Source organism: Struthio camelus, chromosome W (genome assembly GCF_040807025.1).
Source record: "Struthio camelus isolate bStrCam1 chromosome W, bStrCam1.hap1, whole genome shotgun sequence".
Lineage (NCBI taxonomy): Eukaryota > Metazoa > Chordata > Aves > Struthioniformes > Struthionidae > Struthio > Struthio camelus.
Window position 1 is genome coordinate 68,452,797 of NC_090981.1, and position 25,549 is coordinate 68,478,345.

The 25,549-nt window shown below is 43.0% G+C and overlaps 1 protein-coding gene across 4 annotated transcripts; it reads right to left on the reverse strand.

Moving 5' to 3' along the window:
• Nucleotides 1-560: 560 nt before the first annotated feature.
• Nucleotides 561-21,907, reverse strand: LOC138064165 (coiled-coil domain-containing protein 68-like). 4 transcript variants are annotated; one of them, XM_068925603.1, is made up of 10 exons: nt 21,587-21,907; nt 16,288-16,430; nt 12,795-12,938; nt 12,077-12,202; nt 11,297-11,425; nt 8,473-8,552; nt 6,866-6,971; nt 5,572-5,655; nt 2,999-3,075; nt 561-2,212 (listed from the first exon to the last, which is right to left on the reverse strand). In XM_068925603.1, exons 1-10 carry the CDS (start codon nt 21,603-21,605, stop codon nt 2,146-2,148), a joined length of 975 nt encoding a protein of 324 aa, XP_068781704.1. In that variant the 5' UTR covers nt 21,606-21,907; the 3' UTR covers nt 561-2,145. The 4 variants fall into 4 exon arrangements, with proteins under 4 accessions (XP_068781704.1, XP_068781706.1, XP_068781705.1 ...); XM_068925604.1 differs by having other exon boundaries at nt 568-2,212; nt 12,795-12,935; XM_068925605.1 differs by lacking the exons at nt 6,866-6,971; nt 8,473-8,552.
• Between the last annotated feature and the right edge of the window lie 3,642 nt (nt 21,908-25,549).

Below are 25,549 nucleotides of genomic sequence, written 5' to 3' on the forward strand. Positions count from 1 at the left end.
GGCGCTAGTTCTTGTACCAGGTGCACGACCACGAAGCATTGAACGCGTAGGCCAGCGTGCAGCACGCCCCGCGTGGCAGCACGCAGCGTTCCCAGGTGAGCAGCTGCCTTAGGCCAGCTCAGACTTGTGTGAAAGGCTCCGGTTGCAGGGAAGCGGCTGCTGCTCTTTAGCCAAGATGGGTAAAGCACACCTATGATGTAGGTGCAGGGGCCCGTAAGATCGCCACTGTCCTGGCAGAGGACACATGGGGCAACTGTAATCCCTTCCCCCCCAAACTTAACAGTCACGCTCGGTTTCTCCAGAGAGTGCTGGGGGGGGGAGACAAAGGACACTAGTGAGGACACAGAAAGGGCTGTGCTACAAGTTATAGGGCTCACGCTCTTAAAAACGGCTCTCGTGAAGCTGGTGCTACCTGGGTGAGGCTCACCCTCAGCTGGTAGAATAGGAGCTTGAAGTCAGCTCCTCCATATCCATGTGCACCTTAGCTGCGTCAAGCCCCAGAGTGACACTATGCATGAGTAACATAGCTAAAGTAAGTTAGACAGAAATGGGAACAAACTGAAACTTGGGATGGTTGTCTTATTTAAAGAATAACACTTTAAAAAAGAAAATTCTGCCATCTCTGTGAGGCACTGTTTAGAAGAAAAATCCTCTTAAATTCTGCCATTCTTTGCTTTTTTCCTTTTTCCCCACAGTCCGTAGGAGTACAGTACACAGGTAAATGTGAATGTGCAAATATTGTCACTACAGCAGGACATCTTTGGAGACAAAACTCACTGCATGGGGGGCAAAACATCTCTTGCGTGAGGAATGTTGATCATCAGGTCACTCCTGTGTTAAAGGAGAGAAAACGCTCACCCGCTCTCGCACATGAAGGAGCTGCTTTGGTAAATGATTGTGGCCAGTTTTTGGACGTAACATGCTAAACAGATGATTCCCAACTTGGAGGCAGGGGAGAAAAGCTCTAGCAAACTCACCTGAACACAGTGACCTTGTTAGTGGAGCGCTGCTGGCTTCCCCCAACCAGCAGCAGCCTAACAGTGACCTGTACTTGGGTATGTGTACGCAGGCCTGCTGCCAGCCCCTGCCCAGGGCTGCGTTTGCACTGAGCAGGGGTAAAGCATCAGGACCTGAACCACCTGCAGCACCTAGGCTGAGGCTACACTGTGACTTGTCTCAGGTGTCACCATTTGATAAACTGAGCTAGAAATAAGGAGGTAAATGCCCAAAGTCTGGCATAACTGAAGCTAAGCACATGCACCAAAACAAACCAACCAACCAACCCACCCACCCAAAAAACAAAACAGTTTAAGGGAAAGAAAAACTAAGTGAGGAACTTCATACTTAAGCTGATTTGGGGGGGGGGGGGGTAAATTTCTTGTTTGCCACAGCAAGTTTTCAGGAAAGCAAGAGCCCGTTTAAAGCAGAAACTGGTAACTAACTTCCTTGTTGGCTGAGGGCACTGCTGGCAGCATGGTGGTGCTGCTCCTAAACCATGCTGTGCATGTACCTGTATCGCTGAAGTCCATTCTGACACAAACCCCGAGACATCATAGAAGAGTTTAGGATGTAAGAGCCAGATGGAGGTCAGCTCCTCCAACCCTTACTGAAGCTCAGGATCCCAGCCAGCCATTAGTCTTGATTTCCATGACATCAATTAGTTCATTATAAAGATGAGGTAGGGAAGTAGTGACTGATGATGTAACAGGGTATCTAAAAGTTTATTTTAAAATAATCTTGCTTAAGAGAAATCTGAGCAGCAGCTAAAACTGATCCTCTGCTGCAGTCTGTATGATTGGAGCCCGTTCGCAGGCCACTGCTCAGCAGTGAGGCAGGTACATGCTGCAGCCTGCACTGCTGCAGGATGCAACAGCAGCAGCGGAGCAGCAACGTGTCTGCCCCCAGGCATGGCCAGGGACAGCTTTTGCCACTGGGACGGTCGAGGCATTAATGAGCTCACTGCCTCTTCAGCTCTTGCCTTGCTTTCAGCTTTATTCTTCTAAATGCAGCTCTAAAGCACCACTTCTGTACCATGTTTCGTAAAAAAGCAGCAAGTGTTGAAGGTACTTTTGCAGCAGCAAAAAGATGTAGGAGTTAAGTATTGCACCACACCAAAAGAAGGTGGAAGACAAACATCCAGTTCATCTAGCTTTCTTGCTTCCTTATCCTGGTGAGCATCAAGTAAGGTGATGCTCCAAAGTCTCGTCGTGTGCTGCAAAAGAAAGCACAAGAAGGCCAAGATCATTCAAAAATCTTCTCAGGCCAAAGTCAAGCTTAAACCCACCAAAACACGGTCAATCGACTGCCCAACATCGTTTCTTGCAATCCAGGAAACGCTGCACAATTACGGAGTTCTCAGTTGCGTGACTCATTCAGAGAGAGCCAGATTTACCCCCCTTTATTTAAACCCTGTTTTTCCTAGCAACCCAGGAAGACTCTACCCCTACATACTGCACTAATTCAGTGGTTTATAACTATTGCCTTGCATATGGAGGAGCTGGCTTCAAGCTCCTATTCTGCCAACTGAGGGCAGAAACCTGAATCCAGATCTACTATAATCAAGGAACATATACTCCAGAACAGCCTACCAAGTTACTTGGTTTCATAGGGTGAGTATAGCCTCTCCTGATTTGGTGTGGGTGCGTGCACACCTCCCAGTTATTACAATCTGCCTTGTTTCACTTAATTTTAAACTGATGTACAAGCTGCTATAGATGCTTTTGGTTGCTCTGTTGAGCGTGAATCCCATGCTGCATTCCAGATCAAATGGGGCAGGCATAAAGCTCCATCAGTTCATCAGTTACACTGTTAGCTAACGAGTTTGAAGTAGAGCTTGTGTTTTCTCTTTCCTTTATAAAGGAAATAATCAAATTTCATCCTTCAGGGGTTACTTCCAGCAAGGCCAGAATCAATTCTCTCAGAACTCTGCAGTAAAGTTTGGTGAGGCCTGCGGATAGCACGCACTCAGCTGACCGCGTGTGTGTTCAGAGACACTTACTCTGTCATGACACCTTTTGAAATTTTAGTCTTGGATTGGCCAGACCAGAATTCCACTTTTTCTTTAAGTTCTTTATTCTGCAAAGAAAAAAAAATATAAATATATCCCTTACTGCAGCAGACAAAACAACACTGGATGACAAGGGCCTGCAGCTCATTCCAAAAGGCTTTTATATATATATTTTAAGATGAGTGGAAGATACAGTGCAAAAAAAAAAACCAAACACACAGGTGTTGTCATACTGACAACCTTAGCAACTGAAGGGACTTTAAGCTCCTAAGCACGGGGCAATGAAGGTCAGAAACGCTGAAAGATCTGGTCAAAGGTTTCTTATACTTTCTCCTCCCTCTCCACCATTAACCACATCTCCTGACCAAAGACAGCAGTTGCTGTTGCTCTGCTTTGGAACAGGGGCAGTCAGGAGCGCAGCCTGACCGAGACAGGCCCTACAAGGGACACTGACACCACTCACCTTAAATTTCAACCATCACAAAGCTTTGACAGCTTTGACAGGGGCAGCTGAGGTCAGGACAGTTCTGGGCATCCCCAGAGGATAAGGTAACTGGGAAGTGTAAAAATAAGCAGCAGAAACTGCTGAGGATTTCAAACACTTCCAAGGTTAAGCAGCTCCTGAACATCATTTTTAAATCAGTAGTTTGGAAGCAGACAGGCTTTGGGCACCTAACACAGATTCATATCCGAGTCTGGCCAAAGGCACTAAACTAAACTACGTAAGGAAAAGCAGGGTAGTGATACGACTGAACAGCCATCAAGTGCTGTTTGTTATCTGGCCCTTAGCCTCACAGGAGAAATAAGCATAGCTGAGTATCTTACACAGACACAGCATTAGGTTTAGCAACCCTAAAAGCCCTTGGGCAGGAACCTTAGCGCTAACTTGTATTTTGACAAGTCTTGCAAAACACAGCAACGTAGCTCTTGCCACCTCATGTAAATACATGCATCTAAGAATGACAGTTTATGTTGGTATCAACAAGAACTATAATACAAATACAGATTTTCTAGAATTCTGAAGCTTGATTTCATTCAGTCTTAGCAGATGAGTAAAAAGAATAGTCTGAAAACAGTACAGAACATAATGAAGTTGTGATTCAAACTAGTTAAAATGATGCCAACACCAAAAGAAAAAGGGAGTTTAAAAAAAAATTGTCAGCTTATACACAAAGCTAGTTTCCATGCAAGGCTGAAGTTAGGCAATTACAATTGTTGCTAGTAATAATTAAATAAGAAACAATAGGAGGGAAGCAGGCAAACAAAGACTTGATTCCCCAGAGGTAGAAAGCTGGCCAGGAAGTGATCAGAAAACTGAAAGACATGCACCATAAATTTCACACATGCCTGCTTAATTGGACTGCTCTGCATAGTTAGCTTTGAGCATGTAAGTACCTGAAGGGTCAGTCACAGGTTGCTGTGTTAATACCTCGCTGCTAAAATTCTCATGCCAATTACAGGTTTAAAATCCTGGTTCCTGCAGCCTTTTCACCTCCCATACCCATATCATTGCTTCCTACTTTTTGCTTCTAACCTGATGCTTGTCGCCAAGGCAGAGAATTGGTTGTTAAAATACAAACTAGTATATTTTGATGATGTTCCTTAATTCACAAGTGCTGTGGATTTCGTTAAATAACTGCAGACACCAAGGGTGAGATTTTCATGACACTGAGGACCAGGTGCAGTATGAGATGCAGGTGCTAGACGGCAGCTGCCAAATACCTTCCTTTCAGATGCTGGATCTGCTGCTGTGCCATGCAGCCAGCCTGGCTAGCTGCCCAGCCCCTCCACAGCCAGCTATGAGAGTTGGGGCAGGGGGTGACACCTGAATCCCTAGTCACAGATACTCGAAGACACCTCCATCCTTTCAGGATCCACAGCTAAGCACTCAAGTACCTTTTCAAAAAGGCACACCCAAAAAATAAAATAAAAAGGGTGGAAGAGAGGTGGGAACCACTGATTGCAAGATAGCCTTGTTCTGCCTTCAGGAAGGAGACTCAGGTTCAGCAAATCCTCTTTACTAAAAGATTTGAACTCATATGTCTCCCTGATGTAAGGCTGACTGCCAGGCCACAGGTTATTGTGCACGATGCTATTTCTACTGCTCCTGATCAGACTGTGCCACTGTTCCGAAAACAAGGGGAAAGATGGCCAGGACTGACCTCTCTTGCCTCGTGATCACAACAATAACCTGGAAAAAAGGTTACATCACTGCATTTTGATCTCCACTTGAAGAAGCATCTGCAGTGGAAATATAGCCCAAGTCTATACTGGATCTTTTCCACTGAAGTCAATGGTGAGTTTATCCTTTTATAAGGAGACTATTAACTACTTAAAGAAAAAAAAAATCCCTTTTCTTTTGCCTAAGTTCAGCAACTTTAGAGTTAGTTCCCCTTATTTGACCCTAGGGAATAATGCAAGGAAAAACAGTGTTATGCCTTAACTGAAGGTCCTAATACGAGCATTACTGAAGAAGTTAGAAACACGATGATTTTAGAGAATGACTTTTGATCTCAAAATTGTACAAGTTCAGTTTAGAATATCTTGTTTCTTTCTCACTTTACCTGAATTTCGAGTGCATTTAGCTTTTCTGTCAGATTTCCTATTTTTTTATCTTGGTTTCTGAGTTCCTTGTTCAGTTCCTCCACCTAGGAGTTGAAATGTCAAGTGTATAATGGATTAAAAGCCTTAGAACATTAAAAACATTTCTGTGACAAATAAAACCACAGTGCTAAGTGTCTCATCACAACAAAAAAAAGGCAGGCATTTCAAGTCTCTAAAGCATAGAGAGACTCCTATAGTCTTTTATCATAGGAAGTTTCAAACAGAATATTTGATTGACCAATTTATAAAACAGCCTCAACACAGTATTGCATTTTCCTTAGGACAACAAGTCTACCTTTTGTTGACATATTCACAGAAACATATGATTATGAAGACTAATTAGTGTGGGGACTTGTCTCAGCTAGTTGGGAGAAGACAAACACGTGTTATGAGTCGCATAGCGCACAGCGTAGGTTAATGCTGTCAGTAAAAGCAGTTCCCATTGTACAGTTAATTTGTGAAGCAGTTTAATTGCTTAAAGTTTTTTGTAGTCTTCCCAGTATCTAAACCTATTTGCAGCGTGCATGAAAATAGCTTTACTCACGTAACATGAAAATAGCTGTAATGCAGGTTCATCTAGCCTAATATCTGGCTCTGTCAGTGACCAGATGCTTCAGGGAATACTATAATGAGCAGGGAGTTCAATGGGACTACTGAAGTAAGGGGGATCTGGGCTCCCAGAGCCACACTATTACACGTAGATTTTACTGACTGCCTCACCAAGTTAGTAATTGGCTATTGCAGCTATCAGAGACAGCGCTCTCTGCGCAGAATATAGCGGGGCCTCCTCATACACCCTCGTGCTTCTCCTCATGCTCGCTGAGGCTCCTGTGACAGCCAACAACGCATCCTACCAGGGGGAGCGGTGACCACAGGGCAGGTGACTATTCTCATTCTTTCAAAGCCTAGGAGTATCCCACTACACCTAAAACTGGCAGAATTTCCATTTTCCTAACAAACAGGAATTCCGCTTGGCTCCCCAGCCCTTTCAGCTGGCTTCTAGAAAGTTTCAAACAGTTCTGTCTGAAATTGCAGACACAACCACCGTGATCTCATTTTTAGAGTGATGCCATTTCCATTTTCAATGTAGTGTCAAGACGAATATCAACGCGGGGTGTGCAAAACCAGGCAACGTGATGAGCAAGCTGCTCTTCACCAATCAGAAAGACTTGAGACAAAAGCACAGAACCAAGTCTCTGCTGCTTGTTTTCCCAAACACAGAAAAGCTGTCCTATATAACAACCTCTGCCTGACCTCCTGTATCACACTGCGCAGGTTCTGATGCTGTGCCTGGATCACATGCTGCAAATGGCAAATCTGTTCTTGCAGAGTGGAAATCTCCATCTGAAGAGCCACACACCTAGTGTTGAAAAAGCAAAGCACATTTAAGGTTCTTCCCCAAGAGCTGACTGAATGGCCCAGTGTGCTTCCCTACATCTGTACTCAAGAGCTTGTTGCTAGCAAAGATGTTCCGAATGCTACTGAAGATACCTGGCTGCAATTCACATACAGATACGCATAAAAAGACTTCTTTATTGAGCAGAACAAACAAACTGTAGTCTGAGACAGACTTTACCTGGTACAACCACCCTCTACCCTTACTAGCTGTTGATAAGAAAATTCATAAATAACTTCATAAACTGAATTCACAAATGAGAGAATCCATAAACAGCAAAGCATTGTCTGATATAAGAGAAAGAAGATACGTAGTTGTTATGCATGAGATAAGAAGAAAAAGATAAAGAACAGCATTGTTTTATCTCCACTGAGAGCAAACAAACATGCTCTTGAGTAATACACCTCAGCCATAAAGGGAGTCCTGTCTTTCAAGACAAGAGCTACTTAAAGTCACTCCGAAACACTATGGAATAGCAGTCCCTAAGAACCATATCCCTGTTGAAAAGGGACAACATATTCTGCAGCAGACACCTCTCAAACTGAGGACACAACGAACAAAAATGAGTGTTAGGCTAAGTATTTGTTAAATGAGCACAGCATGTCTGCTTTAAATAAAATCGCACTTTCCCCAGAAGAACGCAGCTTCAAGTGAGACAGTGTCGACATATGTTGCTTTGTGCATAAAAGATGACAGAATCAATGGTGCAATTTCACTGTTTAGAAGGATTCCAACAAGAAAAAGAAAGGCAGCCATTCAAGAAGTCTTTCAGCTTCTCGTCTTCTGTCAGTCAGTGAAGGCAGAGATATAGAGTATACAAATAAGAAAGTATGAAAATCCTTCCAGGTTGTCAATGCAAGGGAAAAATGCTGCATGATTCACAAACCGCTGCACAGCCCTTCCACTCATCATCAGTTCATTTTTTATTACAGACATGAGGTTCTATTATTAGGACACACATCCCAGCAGAAAGCAGCTTTCTGTTATGCAAGATAAATGATGCTCCTTGTCTAACCTAAAAGCTCTTCAGGACAGGATCAACTTTACAAACGAGCATAGTGGCTCAATGAGATGAGATGAAGCAGCCTCAAAGGGTCCATGACGGTAACAGAATGCAGATCTGCTGGTTCCTGACTACTTCCTTACTCAGTGAAAGGACGATGACAAAAAGCAGCACAACTTCAAGGAAGAATCAGAGAAGGGAAGCAGCCAGTACATGCAAGACAGAAAAGGTACTAGGTCGTAGAAGTTGAGAAGCATCAATATCTCAAATATATAATACAAGAGATCTGTTTGTTTGATTTTTTGTTTTGTTTTTTAAAATCACCGTAATTCAGGTTTTGAACCAATTGCTTTCAATATGAATAATTTTACTACCAAAAGGAACTTGAGCAAGTTATTGCCTGGTACCCTATATAAAATAATCCCCCTTAAAAAGGAAAAGCTATCATATGCATTTAATCACCGCTTGCTGTCTTCTTTCTTTGACATCTGTAGAAGCTTCTGTTCAAGTGACAGTTTCCTTTCCATCAGAGTTTTCTTTTCCTAAGGGAACAATTGAAGTTACATAAAAACTATATTACGCTTCCTATCATTTGTTTAGCAAGAATAATTTGGCTAAAAATTTGATGGCTTTAGTCACTGTCAATAAACAGAATTCAGCAATAATCATCTACAAACGGACCTACATCAACATCAGCTTTAGATACAAAACAGTTTGACCGCTCTCAATTGATTTTGAAAGGGGCAACAATGTACTGATTTGTCATGAGAAAACTGTTTAAAAAAGAGGTCTCTCCTATTATTTAATTAGCATAAAACTTAGAATGTGAATAAACTGTGAATGATTATGCTCAGCTGCCAGTAGATACTGTATTATTACTGTTATGTCCAATGCTATTTACGGGATGTGGCGTTACTAGAAGAACGCAAATTCTTCAAAAGTACCTTTTTATAACATTTGACTTCCAGAAACCCATCAGTGCAGTGACTCATCCTATCAGCTTTATTCTGGCTGAGCAGTGCCTTGGTCTGCATTCAATCCCATTGAAATCAAGAGGTCTCACACACACACACAGAAGAAAAATTCTGTGCAGCTTGAACAGGGTGGCAAAAATGTGTCTTCCAGCATTTTAGGAAGTTGAGGCATATTCACTACCCCCAAAATGCGAATTACACGTTCTAAAAGTCTGGGCAAATTTGTGTCTTTTGATTGATTGCATTTGAGGATATATTTTTATTTTGACAGCCCATCAAAATTCCTGGACACAGACAGGTGTTACAAGGAAAGTACATTTTTGCTGTTAGAAGAAAGAGAAGACACTTCCAAGTCTGAAATCATGGCTTTTTCCAACTGTATAAACTGATCAATGACACCACAAACTATTCACTTCCTTCCTTTTCTTAGGCCCTCCCTTCACAGCTACAATATTATTCCTTCTAAATTGTAAGCAGATTACTTGAGGATTAGATATAACAGTCAAAAAGCTATCCTATAATCCACATTTTCAGGCTACAAAAGTGTAACCCCATCCCAAGAAAAAAGAATTCTGACATTCAAGGCACCATATACATCCTTAGATATCCGAGTTAAGAATCAGATAAGATTTTATTCTTTGACACGTTACCTATGAAGCCAGTATCTACCTTTGGTGCACTTACTGCACAAAACCATTTTGTTCTTCACATGCTGCATTCCTCATCAATCAGGTCCACTACCCAAGTTATTACGCTGTTGCCAGAGATAGCATAAACCCAGATGCTATACCATATCTGCTGCTATTAGCTTAGGCAAAGATAGAAGAAATCACCGAAATCTTTTCCATATAGGGAAAAATCTGAAGGAAACTGGTGATGCAACTCTTAGCATTAGAAAGATCACTTGCACATGATGGGTGGCAGAAATACACTAGAAGGGAAAAAAGCAAGGGCTTGGCTGAGCAGTGAGGAAAGGACTGAAAAGAAAGATGAAAACGTGTGCATCACTGAAATTATATCTCCCAGTGCCAGCTGCAAGGTGCCAACTGTACAAAGGCAGGCATCAGGAAAGCAGGCAGAAGGTACAGGAGCGTGAGCCGAGCGCATTTCCCTGCGGGCAGAAACTCTGGCGCTTGCCACGAGAACGAAACCAGCAGGCAGAAACAGCAGGGCTCAGGGGGAACCAACCCTGCCACATCTCTGCTAAGCGCTGGAGGACCCGCAGCGAGGACTGGGACACGCACGTCGTCTCCTCGCTCACAGTACTGCGGGAGCCGCAGCAGAGTCAGCAGCCCCTCACCTAGTCAGTTCAAGGTGAGCCATTCGCCTTTGCTTGGGGAAGGAGAAGGGGAGCTGGCATTGCTCAAAACGAGTGGAAACAAACTCTCCTCGGACCCCCACGCGGGGAGAAGATGATCTGCAAGAAAAGCTGGGGCTGGTCTTTTACTCATAGTCCATTAGTGAGTCATTTACACAGGAGGCAAAAAAAAAAAAATCCCAGAGTGAAATTTTCTCTCTACCTAGGGGGGCTCCAGTTCAAAGTCCCTTTTCTCAGAGTGCTCCAAGCCCACCTGCAGGGCATTTCTGGAACGGCTGGGATCAGGGCTGTAATATTTTAAATTTTTACTGGAAGACAAAAGCAAAATATATGCATCCCTGCTTGTCTTCTCCTCGTATTGGTGACTTAGTTACAGCATACTGCAAACTGGAAGTTCAAGTAACATACGTTTGGGAAGAAGCATCCTACTTCACATTTAACAGCTTTAATCTAAGTTACTTGCAGGTATTGTATTCACTGACTCTGTATTTAAATTTTACCTGTCCTAGGATGACTGTAGTTTTAAAACAGTATTTGCAGTACAGTAATTCCCACTGCTACTCAGTGCATACATCAGGAAAATTATGCATAATACCATCCGTGCTTCCAAATCAACAAAAGACAAAGTAAATTCACCTGTAAAGGAGAGGAATTTTTTTGCAACACGGTAGAAGTTCTTGTAGTTTCAATTCTAACACCTAACATACCCCAAATACTGAGAGTAATTAACTCTTCTTTTCAACAGACTAAGCACCGTCTTCCACCCTGTTGCTCTGTCCTGGCACAGGAGCTAACCAAACAATAATAAGAGAAGACATGTAATTCCAGAGAGCCTGTCTTTTACTCAGGCGAACAATTCCAGTTCAGTAGAGCAGAAGTATGCAAACGCTGACAGTCCTAGGGCTAACAATCTACAGCAAAAGGGGAGGTCTCTTGGCAAAAGTTGACTCCTGCTCACAAGGACTCCTGAACACAAAGGACGGCATAAACATACCTCTTCCATCCTTTGCACTCTTTTCTCCATTTCTGTAATCTGAGTGCATTTTTCTGTGATTCCTTCAGCTAGGTGATTGGCTTTTTCTGTATTCTGCTGGAGCTTTCGTTCTTGTTCGAGATTGTGGGCCTATGATTAGGAAGGGTATTAAAAACATACATGCATATGTGTTAGGACCTGGGAAGGCAGTAGACCGATGGAGGCAAGGCTCACTGACCCAAAGTTCAGCCAGCAGCTATTTATTCCCAATAGGCACACACACACACACATACACACACACACACATACACACACATACACACACACACACATACACACACACACACATACACACACACACACATACACACACACACACATACACACACACACACATACACACACACACACATACACACACACACACAGCTAGCCACATAGAGCAACACAGACAGAAAACACAACACTCAAAAGCACAAACAGCACCAATGACCTCCTCATCCTGTTCCCCTCTCTGGCTGATCACAATGAAAGCCTCTTAGTGAAAGATCTATACATACATACAGACCATACATACATGATAGAGATCCCTCCAGCAGCTAGTCTTAGACACTCAGCCTATCCAGTAACTGGTCCCCAGGTCTCCACAGTCACTGGCAGCTAGACATATGAGTCCCCGAGGCCTGTAGCCCCACTCCAGCTGCTAGTGCTCAGACCTACACACATAAAACACTGAGGATTCTCCCAGTAACCGGCCTATTGAATAGTATTGCCGTCCCCACACGGAGGGGAGATTAGTACCTGTATTTGCTTCTTATCATTCTCATGCCTTTTTTTAAGTTCTTCTGACCGAGTATGGTAATTTTCATAAAGTGTCTGGGAGGCAGATCTGAGAGCCTGCACACCTGCTTCTCTTGTAGCTTCCAGCTAGAAAGAGTAATCGTACAAAAAATATATATTGTGCTTTAAAAAAAAAAGTGATGTTATAATTGGATGCCAACAAATAATCCCTCTACACAAGATCAAATTTCAGTACTTACCCTTGCTAAAAACAACAACAACAAAGCCCTAAATACCTGTGAACAACGCTATGAATGTGAACAGGCATCTGACAGGCATTTTAGTTTCCAAATAAAGGCAGATTTATAGGGTATGGAACCATCCCTTATGACAAAAGCTTATGATTTAGAAGAAGAGATGTACTTCCAACTACTTGTAAATACATCTGCTGTCAACTATCAACAGAGCTGGCTATGTCATCTCACTATCCAAAAATCAAATACGTCCCTAGGAGCAGGTTTAAATACGAATTTCGCCATCTATGAGAATGAAATAGTTTGTACTAGCTGGTCTGCTCCTTCTCTAGAAGGAAAGAGCCTGGCAAAGGAGTACCAAATAGGTGCTTTTCTGCAGCAACTAAAATATAATTCTAGTGCAGAGAGAACTAAACGCCCTTTGGGTTGCAAGGCAGATATGTTCGCTTGAAGCCTTTAAAAAAAGAAAAAAAATTGGAACACACCTTGATCTTTAGTACTTGATTTTCCTTGTTCACCAGCAAGAGTTGGTGTTCCGTTTCTTCCATCTTCACCACAATAGGACTGTAGTTGGAGCTAGACATACTGTTCTTTGATTCCAGTTTGTTGCCCGAGATTTGAGGAAGCTGCTAAAGGAAACACACATCGAAATTATTTTAAAGATACCGAAAAATAGCTTTAACAACCAGCATTCATGACCGTGACCCTAAAAAAATCTCATTTCTTATTAACAGTCCTCTTCCTCCTGTAGGGACCACTGGACAGACAACTCCACAGCTAGCTCTTCACAAAGTAAAGGCTATTTATAGAGTAGCAGTCACAATATTTTCTCCACCCTCAATAAATTAAGAGCAACTACAATGCTCTGTTTGTTCAGCTCTCCAGGGTTTTACGTTTGAAAGCATTAATGTATCAATCCTGATAAATAACTACATTCCATTCTCTACAGTGTTATTTCACAAGACTAATTAGCTTTTAGAATAGTGCACCACATGTTGTATTACAGGTGAGGCTGCAGATACGCACATTATCGTTATCCAATACTTCCCATTAAAAGAACCTTTCAGTTATTTATTACTCCAGCATATTTAACTGTTTTGGCAAAACATTCCCAAACCCGTTTTCTGCCGAAGGACTGCCTCTTTGAAAGAAGAGTTTGATGTTTAAACCCTTTATCAGAGGCACTTTTTTTGCCAAACAAAGGTTATACAAAGTACAAGTAGCTTAAAAAAAAAAAAAAAATCTCCCAGCTTTAGTGACCAGACCTTCCAGGATCTCATGCCCCTAGGGAAGAGCTCTAGTACTTCACAAACTGGGCACGCACCAACCCTGCAGAGCAACCAAATGCATTCCTCAGAGCAGGCCAGAGGGATCTGAGGCGCTGAGAGAAGACTGTGGCAACCAGAAGTCAGTGGGAAAAAGAAAACCCTACCCTGTATGGTAGGACAAGAGCAGGCAAGATGGAGGTAGGAACCTGGGTCTCCAGCAGAAATGGAGTCTGGAAACTATTTGGGAGTAATGCAAAGGAACTGCGAGATGAACATGGATTTAAGTAGAAGCTAACAGTGGCCAGCACATCAGTGAGGGAGCAGGGGTTCCCCCAAAGGCAAAAAGCTGGAATCAGCAAGGAAAATAATTAAAGTGCCATAGAAACCTTTGCGTGATACATGACTTAATACAAGATCAAGCACTTTTTTTTATCCTGATGAACTGCTCTGGGATGAAGTTGGCTCTTGCAGTGAAGGAAGCTCCCACATCCAGAACTCCATTTCCTCGGTTCTTGGCTAGAAGGTGTAGAATTAATGAAGCAGGGGACTGCCAGAAGAGAAGAGCTGGTCTCATGCTGAACACAACCAAAATGAATACTTTGGGGAAAACATGGGGATAGAATCAGTGTCTGACAGTAGGCACATTGCTTAAACCACTTTTTCCACAGGTGTTCACTAATGTGTGCTCAATGCTTTCCACATGCCTGTTTTGAGACCTTGTATGTGCAAGAAACATGAACTTCCATTAATCAGATTTATGCCAGAATGCACTGGCATTTATATGGCCTTTCTTACTTTACATCAAGGTCATTTGTTAAAAATAAATTACTAAAAACAAAGATCAGTCTCCCTGTTTTAAGGGATTTAGCCATAAAACCACTTTCTTTTCACGGTAGAGGCTTTTCTCCAACCTCATTCCTCCACTGAATAGAAAAAGTAGTAAGATTTTAAAAAAAAAGAACTTTTGGGGATTATTTCTTGAGTAGCAGTTTTTCAGCCCACTGTTCTTTCTTGTTAGTCATACTACAGTGCTCTTCTGAGTTCAGCTGGGAAGCAGAAAAACTGCCTTTGCATATTATCATCGCTGTGCTCTATTGCTTAGAGCAAAGAAATAAGATAACAGAACCTACTAAGCTGAAGCTCCTCAAGATCTCTTATGAAGAGAGATGCATGTTCTACCTATTCAGTTGCAGTGTCAGCATCAACCAGCATATCAGCTCATTGAGGCTTTATGAATTAGTGTCATCACCACAGAATATATACTTTTCTCAGCATTTGCTTCATGTAGAAGATTTTGGGTTATGAGATGCTTGAGAATTCATAGTAAAATTTCCAGATTCAAAGATACAGTATTCATTCTTCAATCTCACATACATAATTACAAAGAGGACAAAGACATTTTATTTCTTAAACTTTTAATTTAAAAATCAGAAGTTTGAGGTCCTCACTTCTGGACCGAATAGCCCATAATGGAGTAAGGTATTTCTTGGGTTGTTATTACGCAAGAGTTCATTAAAGGCATTCAGTAAACTATGTTCTTCCTACGTTTCCTCTGGCATTCAAGAAAGTAAAAAAAAAAAAAAAAACCACACACACTCGATTTCCACATTCCTCAGAACTGCTGTAGCTCTTGGCTTTGCTGACTCACGCCTCTAGGGCTTGCCTTTCCCACATGCCACTGAGCCTGCGGAGGTACTGGTCCTCCAGGTACCTCACATCAATGTTTCTGCTTCAGATAAGGCTGCTCACTGACTGCTCCAGGGTGTTTCTAATCTCTTCCAGGGACCAAGCCCAGCCATTCTACTCAGCTCAGAATTGATGTTATCTATCAAACGGCTTCAAATAAAAACTTGCAAGTATATTTAATATATACTGCCAGTGTGCTGTTCAACTTGTCTAGCAGCTTGAACAGCAATTTTAGATATATTTTCTTATGAATCTTATCTCACGTTATTCTATTCCTGTCATTTTTAAAGCTTAATGCATCTGTCCTGCACTTTCTAACTGCTTAGTTATTTTTCATATGTAAAGGAGGCAAAGAAGCTCCAACCACACGTATGTTCATGCTGTATAGCTTTACGTGTTGTATATTCATCCATTTCCATCTTCCTATCTTCTTCCATAGGATACCAGATTTCTGTTAGACCTCTGATGGACCCAGTTCAGACAATCTGATCATTATCCTATTATCAATCTGCTCATCAGTCACATTATTAGACGCCTTGTTGCTTCAGCTCCAGAAGTTAAGACTTCACGTTTCTGGACGTGCATATCACCATCACAGCTCACAGACGTTACCTTAGTGCTGTTCTGCTAGAGCACGTTCAGACTGTACTCTGCTTCTGTGTGCTCTTCTCTCCCTATCTCCAAGCAAACAGTCCCCAGTTCTACCCTCTGCAGACTTGTGAGTTTGGGTGGGGACAGGCACTGAAGTGTCTCTTGCAACAATCCTAAACGAGGGGTGGAAAAACCTCACTGGTTTCAAATAGGTTTAACTCAACCCAAGACAATGCATGCTATAATTAAGTCATTAACGTAGAGTAAACAGTGTTTCTAGATTAAATGTGTAATCAAAGGTTTTTCAAGATAAACAATCGAGTATTGCCATAAGGGTCAGAATTTTCTTTTTCAATAGTTATTACTATTGCTTATCATATTTTCTACAAAAGCAAAGAAGGGAACAGAACAACAACAACTACTTCAAAAATACCTTTTTCACATATTCAGCTTCTTCGGTGATCTGGGCACAAGAGGATCCATAGAGGAGGTAATTTCCCTCGGAGCCTCGGTCCTCTCTCGTTATATGTTCAGTCAGCAGCAGGGTAGTTGTCACTATACGTGCGTTTCTCTGTTCTATACAAATGAGAGAAGAGCAAAGTTTGTTTTATTATGCAAGTATAGGGAATAATTCCATTATTCTATTTCACTTAATACCATTTCAGCTTCAAGGACATGCTGGAGCCAGGCAGGTATTTCAAGTTAAAAGGACGAATGAAAAAAAAAAAAAGCAAACATTAAGAATCACTTTCTTAAAAAATACAAACATTTAGTTTTTTTTTTTTTAATAGATGGGAAAAGCGATGCATTCATACATTTCCGCTGAAGAATTCAATGGCTTTTTACTAGCCAACTACATCACAATCCCATTATTATTTCAAACATCATAAGGCCAGAGCTGTGAGCAAGTACATGAATACTCCACATGTGCACGTAATTTAACTAAGAATAAAACAAGACTTTTGCCACCTATCTTAGAAGTTTATAAATCAATTACGCTCTCCACAGTAATTCCACTGCCTTCATTGCATTTATTACTCAGACCCAAACCTGGACTAAAGAAAAGGATCTGGCCTACTTGCTTCACACTACAGTTTAATTTCGGCAGTGGTTCATTCAGAAGCAATTGTCCCATTTGTCCTTTCATAGAGCACTATTTATTTTTTTTTCTTTAGAAGAGTTCCTGTATGTAGGGCCATCTTCACAGTACAACCTTACTAACAGGTGTACCGAGTCCCCAATGACTATACCAGAGTAAGAGCACAGAACTAATTTTAATCACATTCAGTAGGATTACCTGCATTGCTCATTACGTATAAACAGGACAAGGCTTGAATGATACCATAATTCTAATGAAAAACACACCTGGGGGGAAGAGATGGCAGACAAAAGATAAAGCTTTTTCTTTCTCTATCGTGCACTGAATATAAGGTCCCAATCACCTTCAGCTACATTTGTGTTGTACAATGGTGACATCCAGTGTCAGCTGGATTACTCTAAAGTGACTGTGTGTATCTCACAAGATACATGTTTCCAGTCCTATTCCAGGTGTAGTCAGTAAGCTTACAAGTGCACATTGGACAAGATGATTTTTAACAAGTACATCTGAAGGATCTGAAACTAATGAAAAATAGCACAGAGGAATAAAACAACCACTTGCACAGCATGGAGACAGTAGATGGGCTCACAACAGAAGAGATAAAAAGCGCTTGGATTTTAAAAAGCCTACAGATAATTGACAATGATATTTCATTTTAAAATGTATTTATTTAAAAACACTGAAGTTCAAAGACTTAGGGTTCCTGTAGTTTAACTCCGTAATAACAGTCCTCCTTGCACTGTACTGATACCGTAGGCCAAATCCTCTTGCTTTGTTTCAGTCATCCCGGCATAAAGTATTGCAGCACTAACAGGAAGCTCGCTCAGTCTAGCATGTTTCTTAATTAAATCATTTTCTAATTAAATATTTCAAGTTGCCTAGCTATATTTTTTGCTGTAATAGAGGAAGCCTCTCATTGCCACAAAGAGCTGCATGGTCCTGGTTTGTATAACTGCCCAGGTGAATCAGCAGCAGCTCATCCAGACCAGAGGCATTTTCAATTTCTTATGTTAACCATATACCCCAGGCAGACAACAGAAGGCTAAATTACAAATTAACTATAAATAATTATAAAGAAATTCACCACATGAGATTTAAGTGCCCCTGGGCTGTTACTTAGAACTCTAATTCTTAGGAGATTTACAAATTAAGAGAGCAATAAAGTAAAAGCTCTCACTACTCCCTTTTCAGTCTTCTCTGTTCATCTAAAAGTCAGGCGCACAAGAAGGTACCATAATCCTGGTACCTGGTCTGTTGTGGACATACGGGAGAGAGGAGGAAAGTGGCAGCCTCTTCCCTCACAGGGTCCTTGTACCAGCCCCTTGTCTGATACACCAAGGAAGTCCAAGATGTCCATGACAGCAGAGTCCTTGTGACCTCCCACAGCTTTAAGAGGCCCAGTACCAGATGGAAGCAGCAATAAACTAGTAACTTTGTAGGTTAAAAAAAAAACAAAACCAAACAGGTCTGAAATTCCAGGCTGACCCTAGCAGGCCAGCAGCATGGACTGGAGCTACTGAAGCAAGCATTCAGCGAGTGTGCTGCAAAGTCTTTGCAATGACAGTTTGTAAGCAAAACAGGAACCCTGTGTAAAGCACTCTCCTGTAATCTAGCTTCCAGGTGGTTAAGGTATGACAAGAAGCTAAAAGGTCAACATCTAGCTGTAATAAAAACAGCCATGACTAAAAGGTAGTGAAACAGAACTAACTTTCTGATCATAACTTCTGCTTGAAGAGCAAAGCTGGCTATCCAGACACAACCTTGAAGGCTTTGACCACAAGCGAGAAAAAGTATACGTTTTTTTTTCTTGCATACAAAAATACACTCCAGACATTGCCCCTCATTTGTCAGCAAAGTGGCTTATGCAGACAGGAAGATAAAATGGAAATTCTACATGCTTACAGTCATGGCATAGAAGAGTTTTTTCATAGATACAGAAGACCTTTCCCACCAAAGATACAAATAATTTAACAAAATTCTTTTTTTTTTTTTTTTTTTTTCCTTTAGGTACTTGGTTTTCCTCCTCGCCCCTTCCCTTGCTGCCTAGTAGCGAATTTAAGCAGTTAAATCCCTAAAACAAAGGCAATTCAGCAACAATTATCCCTTCAGCCTGGGATAACTCAGACTGAAATCTCTACCTGTCCCCAGGGAAAAAGTCCAGGAATGGAATTGTTTTTATGGCTCTGAAGAAGTTGAGCCAAGAGAAGAGAGCAATAACAGGCAATAAACTCCAACTTGAGGTAAAGCCATTCAGCTGGGAACCAAGAGTCCTTGGTATAGTCCTCGTTCTAGAGCGAGGGAGCAACCGAGCAAGAGCTTGCAGAACTGCAAGGTTGGACCTAAATATTCATTTTGGCACTTCTGTCCTTGCGGGGGGGGGGGGGGGGGGGGGGGAGGTTTGAGGGGGTGTTGTCAGCACAACAGTCACACTAAAGCCAGAACACCGCCAGGTAACGCGAGAATTCAACACCACCCACCGTCTTTACTTCACAAGCCAGCTTTTAAAGAGATATTCGATAGGTTTCTTTAACGCATCTTTAGAGACAGAGTAGAATTACTTTGACTTCCTGCAGCACACAAATACTTTCTCTACCTTAGAAGCAAGGCTAAAAAGAAGTGCCAAATTCATCTACTATTCACAGACTTCCTTTGTTAGGAGGCACACTTTAAGGGGCTTAATGATCCCAGAAACACCCCTCTGCCACCCTACACAAGCACTCAGCTTTCTGTGACCTGTCAAGCAAGCTAGATTTTCTTCAGCAGACCCGAGGTTGTCAATGTTAGTGTGACAAACACAGGAATGTTATATTTTTATGAATATAAAAGCATATCTCTGTGCTTTTGCTTGCAACGGGGTTGCTTGCTTTATTATAAAGTTCACATAAAAGAGAATCAGAGGTACACCAAGCCGGAAAGCACCACCCTTGCTTACGTAAGGAACATCCCACTCTGCATTCACAATAACGTTATTTTGAGCAAGGTTCAATACATAACAACGTTTATATTATTAAATTGTTACTTGGAAAGAGGTGCAACTCCTAGGCCACAGCCTTAGCGATATCGTTTGTCAAGGCCAAAGAGAGAAGCAGATCAAAGGTGACGAGCACAGCTCGGCTCCCCTGAGAGAAACGGCTTGCAGATGCCGCACGGAGCTGGACCTCTTGCTGAGAAAGTCGGGAAGCAGCAAGGCTTCCACCGCTTCCAGGCTGTCACTTAAGGGCAATGCTCAAGAGAGTTAAAAGGGCTCAAAGGCTGTTCATCTGTAATCACGACAACTGCATATTTACTATAAGCATCTTTCCATGATAGATGTCCCCCCCCCCCCAAAAAAAAAAAAAAATCACACTTTGGAAAAAATAGACTTCCATTCAAGCCCTACTCCAAAATAAGATCCCATGAAAACTCTGCTATAGAATTTAATTTTCCCTTCTGTCTACAGGATTCTCTTTCAAAGATCCCATTTGTGCGTCCATTATTCATGCATTATTCACTCAGCTATACCATACCCAGAGAGGTTTTCAATGCATACGTACTCGCACACATATACACAAAACCTAATAAAGCAGTCAAATATGCCATTGAAAGTGAAAGAGACAAAAACCCTGTTTTATTCAACAGCAGTTTGATTTCATAGTTCCCTTCAACTTTTAAAAACAGATTATCTGCAAAAGCAGTTCCTCCCCTTTGTGAAGGCTGGATAACAGGACCAGCTAGGTTACCCAGGGCGTCATTCTGATTGACGCTAACCCATTTAACCGAAATTACTTGGACATCCGGAGAAAATAATCCCACGTTAGTCTCCAGTCGAGCACTGTAACTCGGGCATCAGGTTACTCCATTTTCTTCCTGTCTGCTGCACCTGATCACTACCGGGACAGTCAGGTAAACACAGGCTGCGCTTGCTCCACGGCTGAGCAGGACTTGGTACGACGCTCGCCCGCCTTTCTATCAGTCTGTTGCTCGCACGCTTCCACACGAGAGCCGTCGTTTTGCTACCAGCGCTCTCACAAGACACACGCACAAGGTGATCATCTGCCCTCAGCCAAACGTACCCCCCCCACCCCCGCTTTGTTTTTAAATATACATTCTCCTCCTGCCAGACAGTCGCGGCACAGGGAGAAGAGCAGATAAGCAGCGACGAAGAGCCGCAGCGCAGACTTAAAAGAGCGAGAAGTCAACGGGGGCAGCTCACAGGCAAACACGGCTGGGCCGGCCTGCCTCAGACACGGCCACGCCGTCGGCGGCTGCCGAGGCTTCACACAGACTCACTGAGCGCGTCCAGCATCGCCCACAGGAAAGGGGGGAAAAACGGAGGCGCTGAGAGGTCGCTCCAGGGGACTCGGAGCTGTCGGGGTGTTTTTTTTTCCCCCGAGGCTCGGTCTGGGTGGACGGGCCGAAAAGCCGCCTGCCGTCACCCGCAGCAAGAGGGACGCAGCGGCGACACGCTCCCCAAAGCGAACCGGCCCCCTGAAACCCACCTGCAACAGCTTGTGTGAGACGAACAGAGCCCCTACGACCAGCCAGTTGAGAAAAAGGAAAAACAAAACAAAAAAAATCTACAGATTGCAAAGTCTATAGACCCGAGCAGCCGGTTTGCCACCGCGTCTCCCGGGCGATTAGACAGGACACTCACCTCCGGCTGGGGAGGACATGCTGGGCGGTCGGGACGCCGAGCGAGGGCCCCCCCGGGCGGCTCGCTGAACGCAAGAGCCCTTACCGTGAGATAAGGGGCCACAACATGGGGGCGGCCCTGGCTGAGGAGAGCAGCCCCGGATTGGGGGGGGGAAGGAGGGGGAGAGGAAGCCTCAGCACGGCGGGGGACACCGACCTCGCCTCGGGGGGGGGGGCCGCAGGGCCGGGCAGGGAGACAGGGACCCGCGGGGGAACCGGCTGCGGCCGAGCCGAGCCCAGCGCCGGACCCGCCCCGCCGCGGCGCCTTCCCGCCTCCCCTTTCCCGCCTCCCCGCGCTGAGGCGACTGGCGGCGCCCGCCCTGACCTCCCCTCCGGGCGGTCGCGCTCCCCCAGAGACCAGGGGAAAATTAACTAAACTAATTTAATTAAGAGGCCTCACTGCGAATTAACAGCACCTGCACGGGGTGGAGGTGTTTCTCCAGGCAGAAACGGCTGCGATGCCTCCCCAGCTGTTGGTGTGAGCCTAACAGGCTTCCGCTGGCGCGCGAGAGGACTTTCGTGTTAATTATTACTAGAAATGGAATAAAAAGGTTGCGGCGCTACCAGCCTCGAGGGCGAAGTTGGGCTGGGCTTTGCAGCCTGGCTGAGAGGCTACACGCAGCGAGGCCGGCGGCAGTGTTTCACGTTTTCAGCCCTAGCCTGTGTCACCTTACTACTAACTCCAGGCAAACACTCTTAAAACTCTTTCTTCAACTTTCTTAAAAACTCTTAAATCGTCCAGTTGGGGGAGGACGAGAGAGATCTCCTCTGGTGTGAAGAGCTAGCCACGGGCAGTCAGTCTTCAGGACGCCCCTGGGGTTAACGGCCATCTCGGCCGGCTCCAGGTGTCCTTCGCAGCCAAGGAACGCGGGCTCCAGTTTGGTCATTTTGTCTTCGTGCAGTGCTTAGGTGAGGTGAGGCACAAGGCAGCTTGCCAAACCTTTGAAACTACGCAAAAAGCGTTTGCAAGCTCCGCTGCGTTTGGCTGCAGGAAATCTTTGGGGGGTTTAGGATTTGATGCTTTGCAGCTTGACTGTTACAGCTAAGCAGTGAAAGAAGGTGGGGTCTGGGTGCCTCTTTTTATGGGGAGGGCAGTTCCAGGTGATCTATGCGATACGCTATTATCTGGCTCCGCAGGTAGCAGTATGCTGCCGTAACAACTCTCCGAGGACGTCAAATACATGCTCCAGCGTGGCCGACTACACAAAAACAGGCTCTGTGCAGCATCTTCTAAACTTCCACATCAACCGCTCGCCATGACACAACCCTGTTTCCACAGGCGGTGTGTATACCTGCCCTAAACAGAGGGGAGCAGACTGAATCTCTCAAACGGCTGAGAGTTTTTCATGTCTTAATGATTGCCAGACGGTTTGTTCTAAGGGACCAACTTGAGTCCTTAACACATGTGACAAACATGCAGCAGAGGAGGCTAATGAACCTGGTAGTTTAGGTTGGAGACTCAGTCTTGCCCTTGGATTCATCATTCCTCATTGCCGTATCCTGTTTTGATTCAGCTCCTGTAACACATAATAGGTTTTTTTAGGATACACAGCTGCGCTTGAACGCAAGGTCAACTTTCAGCTCTTAGAACTTGTTCACTTAGGCAACAATTTAATGTTATTATTCAAATGTCTAATTTGTACCTTTATTGAAAAGAAAATTGGTTGCATCCACAAACTCATTAAAAAGAGAACCAAACAATTAATATTTTGGCATAGGTTGTCCCTCAAAACTCAGCTATGTGTTTTCGTGAGTAAGGCATTAAGCTTATTTGCAAATTTTGGGGTCTGGACCAAAGCCTATTGTATACAATGGAGAGAAACTTTGTACACGTTGTGAAAGAGGCTTAACAATTATTATTTCTCTATTGAATATATAACCAGCAATTCACCTGCATCACTTAGTCTCGTATGCATGGTGGCTGTTGCAGTCAAAAAGTAGCAGTAATTTGTATTTTTGTATTTAGGACATGATAAGAATGGACGTCGCTGGAGGTGGACAATAGGGATTTCTCAGAACAATAGTACTGTGCACGGCGCGAGCTCTCCCCCTCTGCTTTCCCCTTTCTGCTGCATCCCGGGTGCGCTCTGGAAAGCTGCAGCAGGATGCTACCTGAGAGGGTTGTTCAGTTGGGACCCTTCTTGCCCCCAGGGAAACGTAGTGTGGGTCTTTGCTGAGCAAAATCTCATTTTACAGGATTTGACGCAGTGATTTGTTAGACATCTGATAGTAAACCAAAACAACCAATAACTTTTACAGTACAGGTTTTTCTCTACTAAGATCTCATATAACACCGCATATATACAATCAGGGCAAACGATGTAATTCCAAATTTACTTATGCACTTTAGTTCTATGTTTTCAGGGACTTGCAAATAGGGAAGAACCAGGAAGGAGTATAAAATACAAGAATCTTGTACTGCAAACTAAAATCATATTTTAAAAAATCTGGACAAGTTGTACTAACAACCTACAGAGATGCTCGTGAACTGTGAGAATCTCACTATGTCACGAGAAGCAGGGAAACATACTGAAATATATTTTTTGATAGGAGTGTATGGCTGGCTCTTTAAAGGAAGAGAAAACGAAGGGAGCAAACTTTTCCTTTTTCTTTGAACCACAAATGTTTGAAATAAAAGATAATGCTGCAAATGCAAATACACACAACAGGCATTTGAAGAAGTGCCTTTTTCACAGAGCTTGCCTTTCCGAAGATCACTGAAATGCTGTCCCTTTTTGCTCCACAGCTAAAGCTGTTTCTGCCTGTTAATTCAATTTCTTCCTTGTATCTTCTGGGTGTAACTGGAGAGACCTATGTGCTTTGGCAATCAGATATTAAGTCTTAATTAGCATTTGGCATTACATCACTTCTCAGGTCAGATGTTGTTAGTAATTGCCTTAGTGGGAAGTTTGCTGATTAATAAGGCAAAACACATTCCTTTCTGGAAACCAGTTTGGTCTGACTCATGCTTCTTCCAGTCACAATATATAACCTGGCTATTTCATGTCGACTGCTGTAATGCATATGTGTGAATGCACTGCTACTCATTTTACCATTTTATTTTCCCCAGCACGGCCTCTGACTCTGACGAAACGTCTCCTGGCGCTCCCAGCAGCGCAGGGAGAGGGCTCAGAGGCGTTTTCCTGCTATCACGTTGTCTCGATGGCTGATGTCTGTGTCCATCTCCGGAGGATCTTGGTGGCAGCCACCAAAATTACCCAGAAACATAAAGAATGTGTTAGAGAATGTCACAACTATAACGTAACGTATATATTGCTTGAACAATCTGTACATGCCTATAAATATTAAGCGTTTTATGTTGACGCATTTGCACCAGAGAAAGTATCCTAAATTGTTCAAGCTAATGTTCAAACTAAACAGTAATAATCCTTCAACAAGGAGCAAAAGACAGCTCTTTTGCCTCAAGTGTTTAATAGTCACCAGGGAAGCCTGGTAATTAATTTATTGCTTTAATTATACAGTGTGTTAACTGTTCCTGTCAATGTCTTTTTAAGATAAGAGTTTTGTTGCATGAGTAGTTTGGGCAAGAATAAAAAGAGTTCTTCTTATCTTGCCTACACTGAAAACATAACATTAGAAGGAAAATGAAGCCCTCACTCTTCCTGTATTTTATAGAGACATTTTAAAAGCATTTAACCAAGACTAAGAAATGTCTGCTTACTCACGACTTAATAGGTCCTCTCACAATATTTGTTATTTGAAAATGAAATAAATATTTCTATCTGGTCTAACCAACCACTAATTTGAATTCATTAAATAGAAACTAAAGCTCGAAATCTGTTTCTTCCTTTTCATATGTGCAGAAGGGCTTGTGAACCAAAAAACCTGTCATTTTTTTTCCCAGATAGATCATTTGCTCTAACAAAGTACTCTCTCTGTAAAACTTGCTTCACTGTAGTTAAAA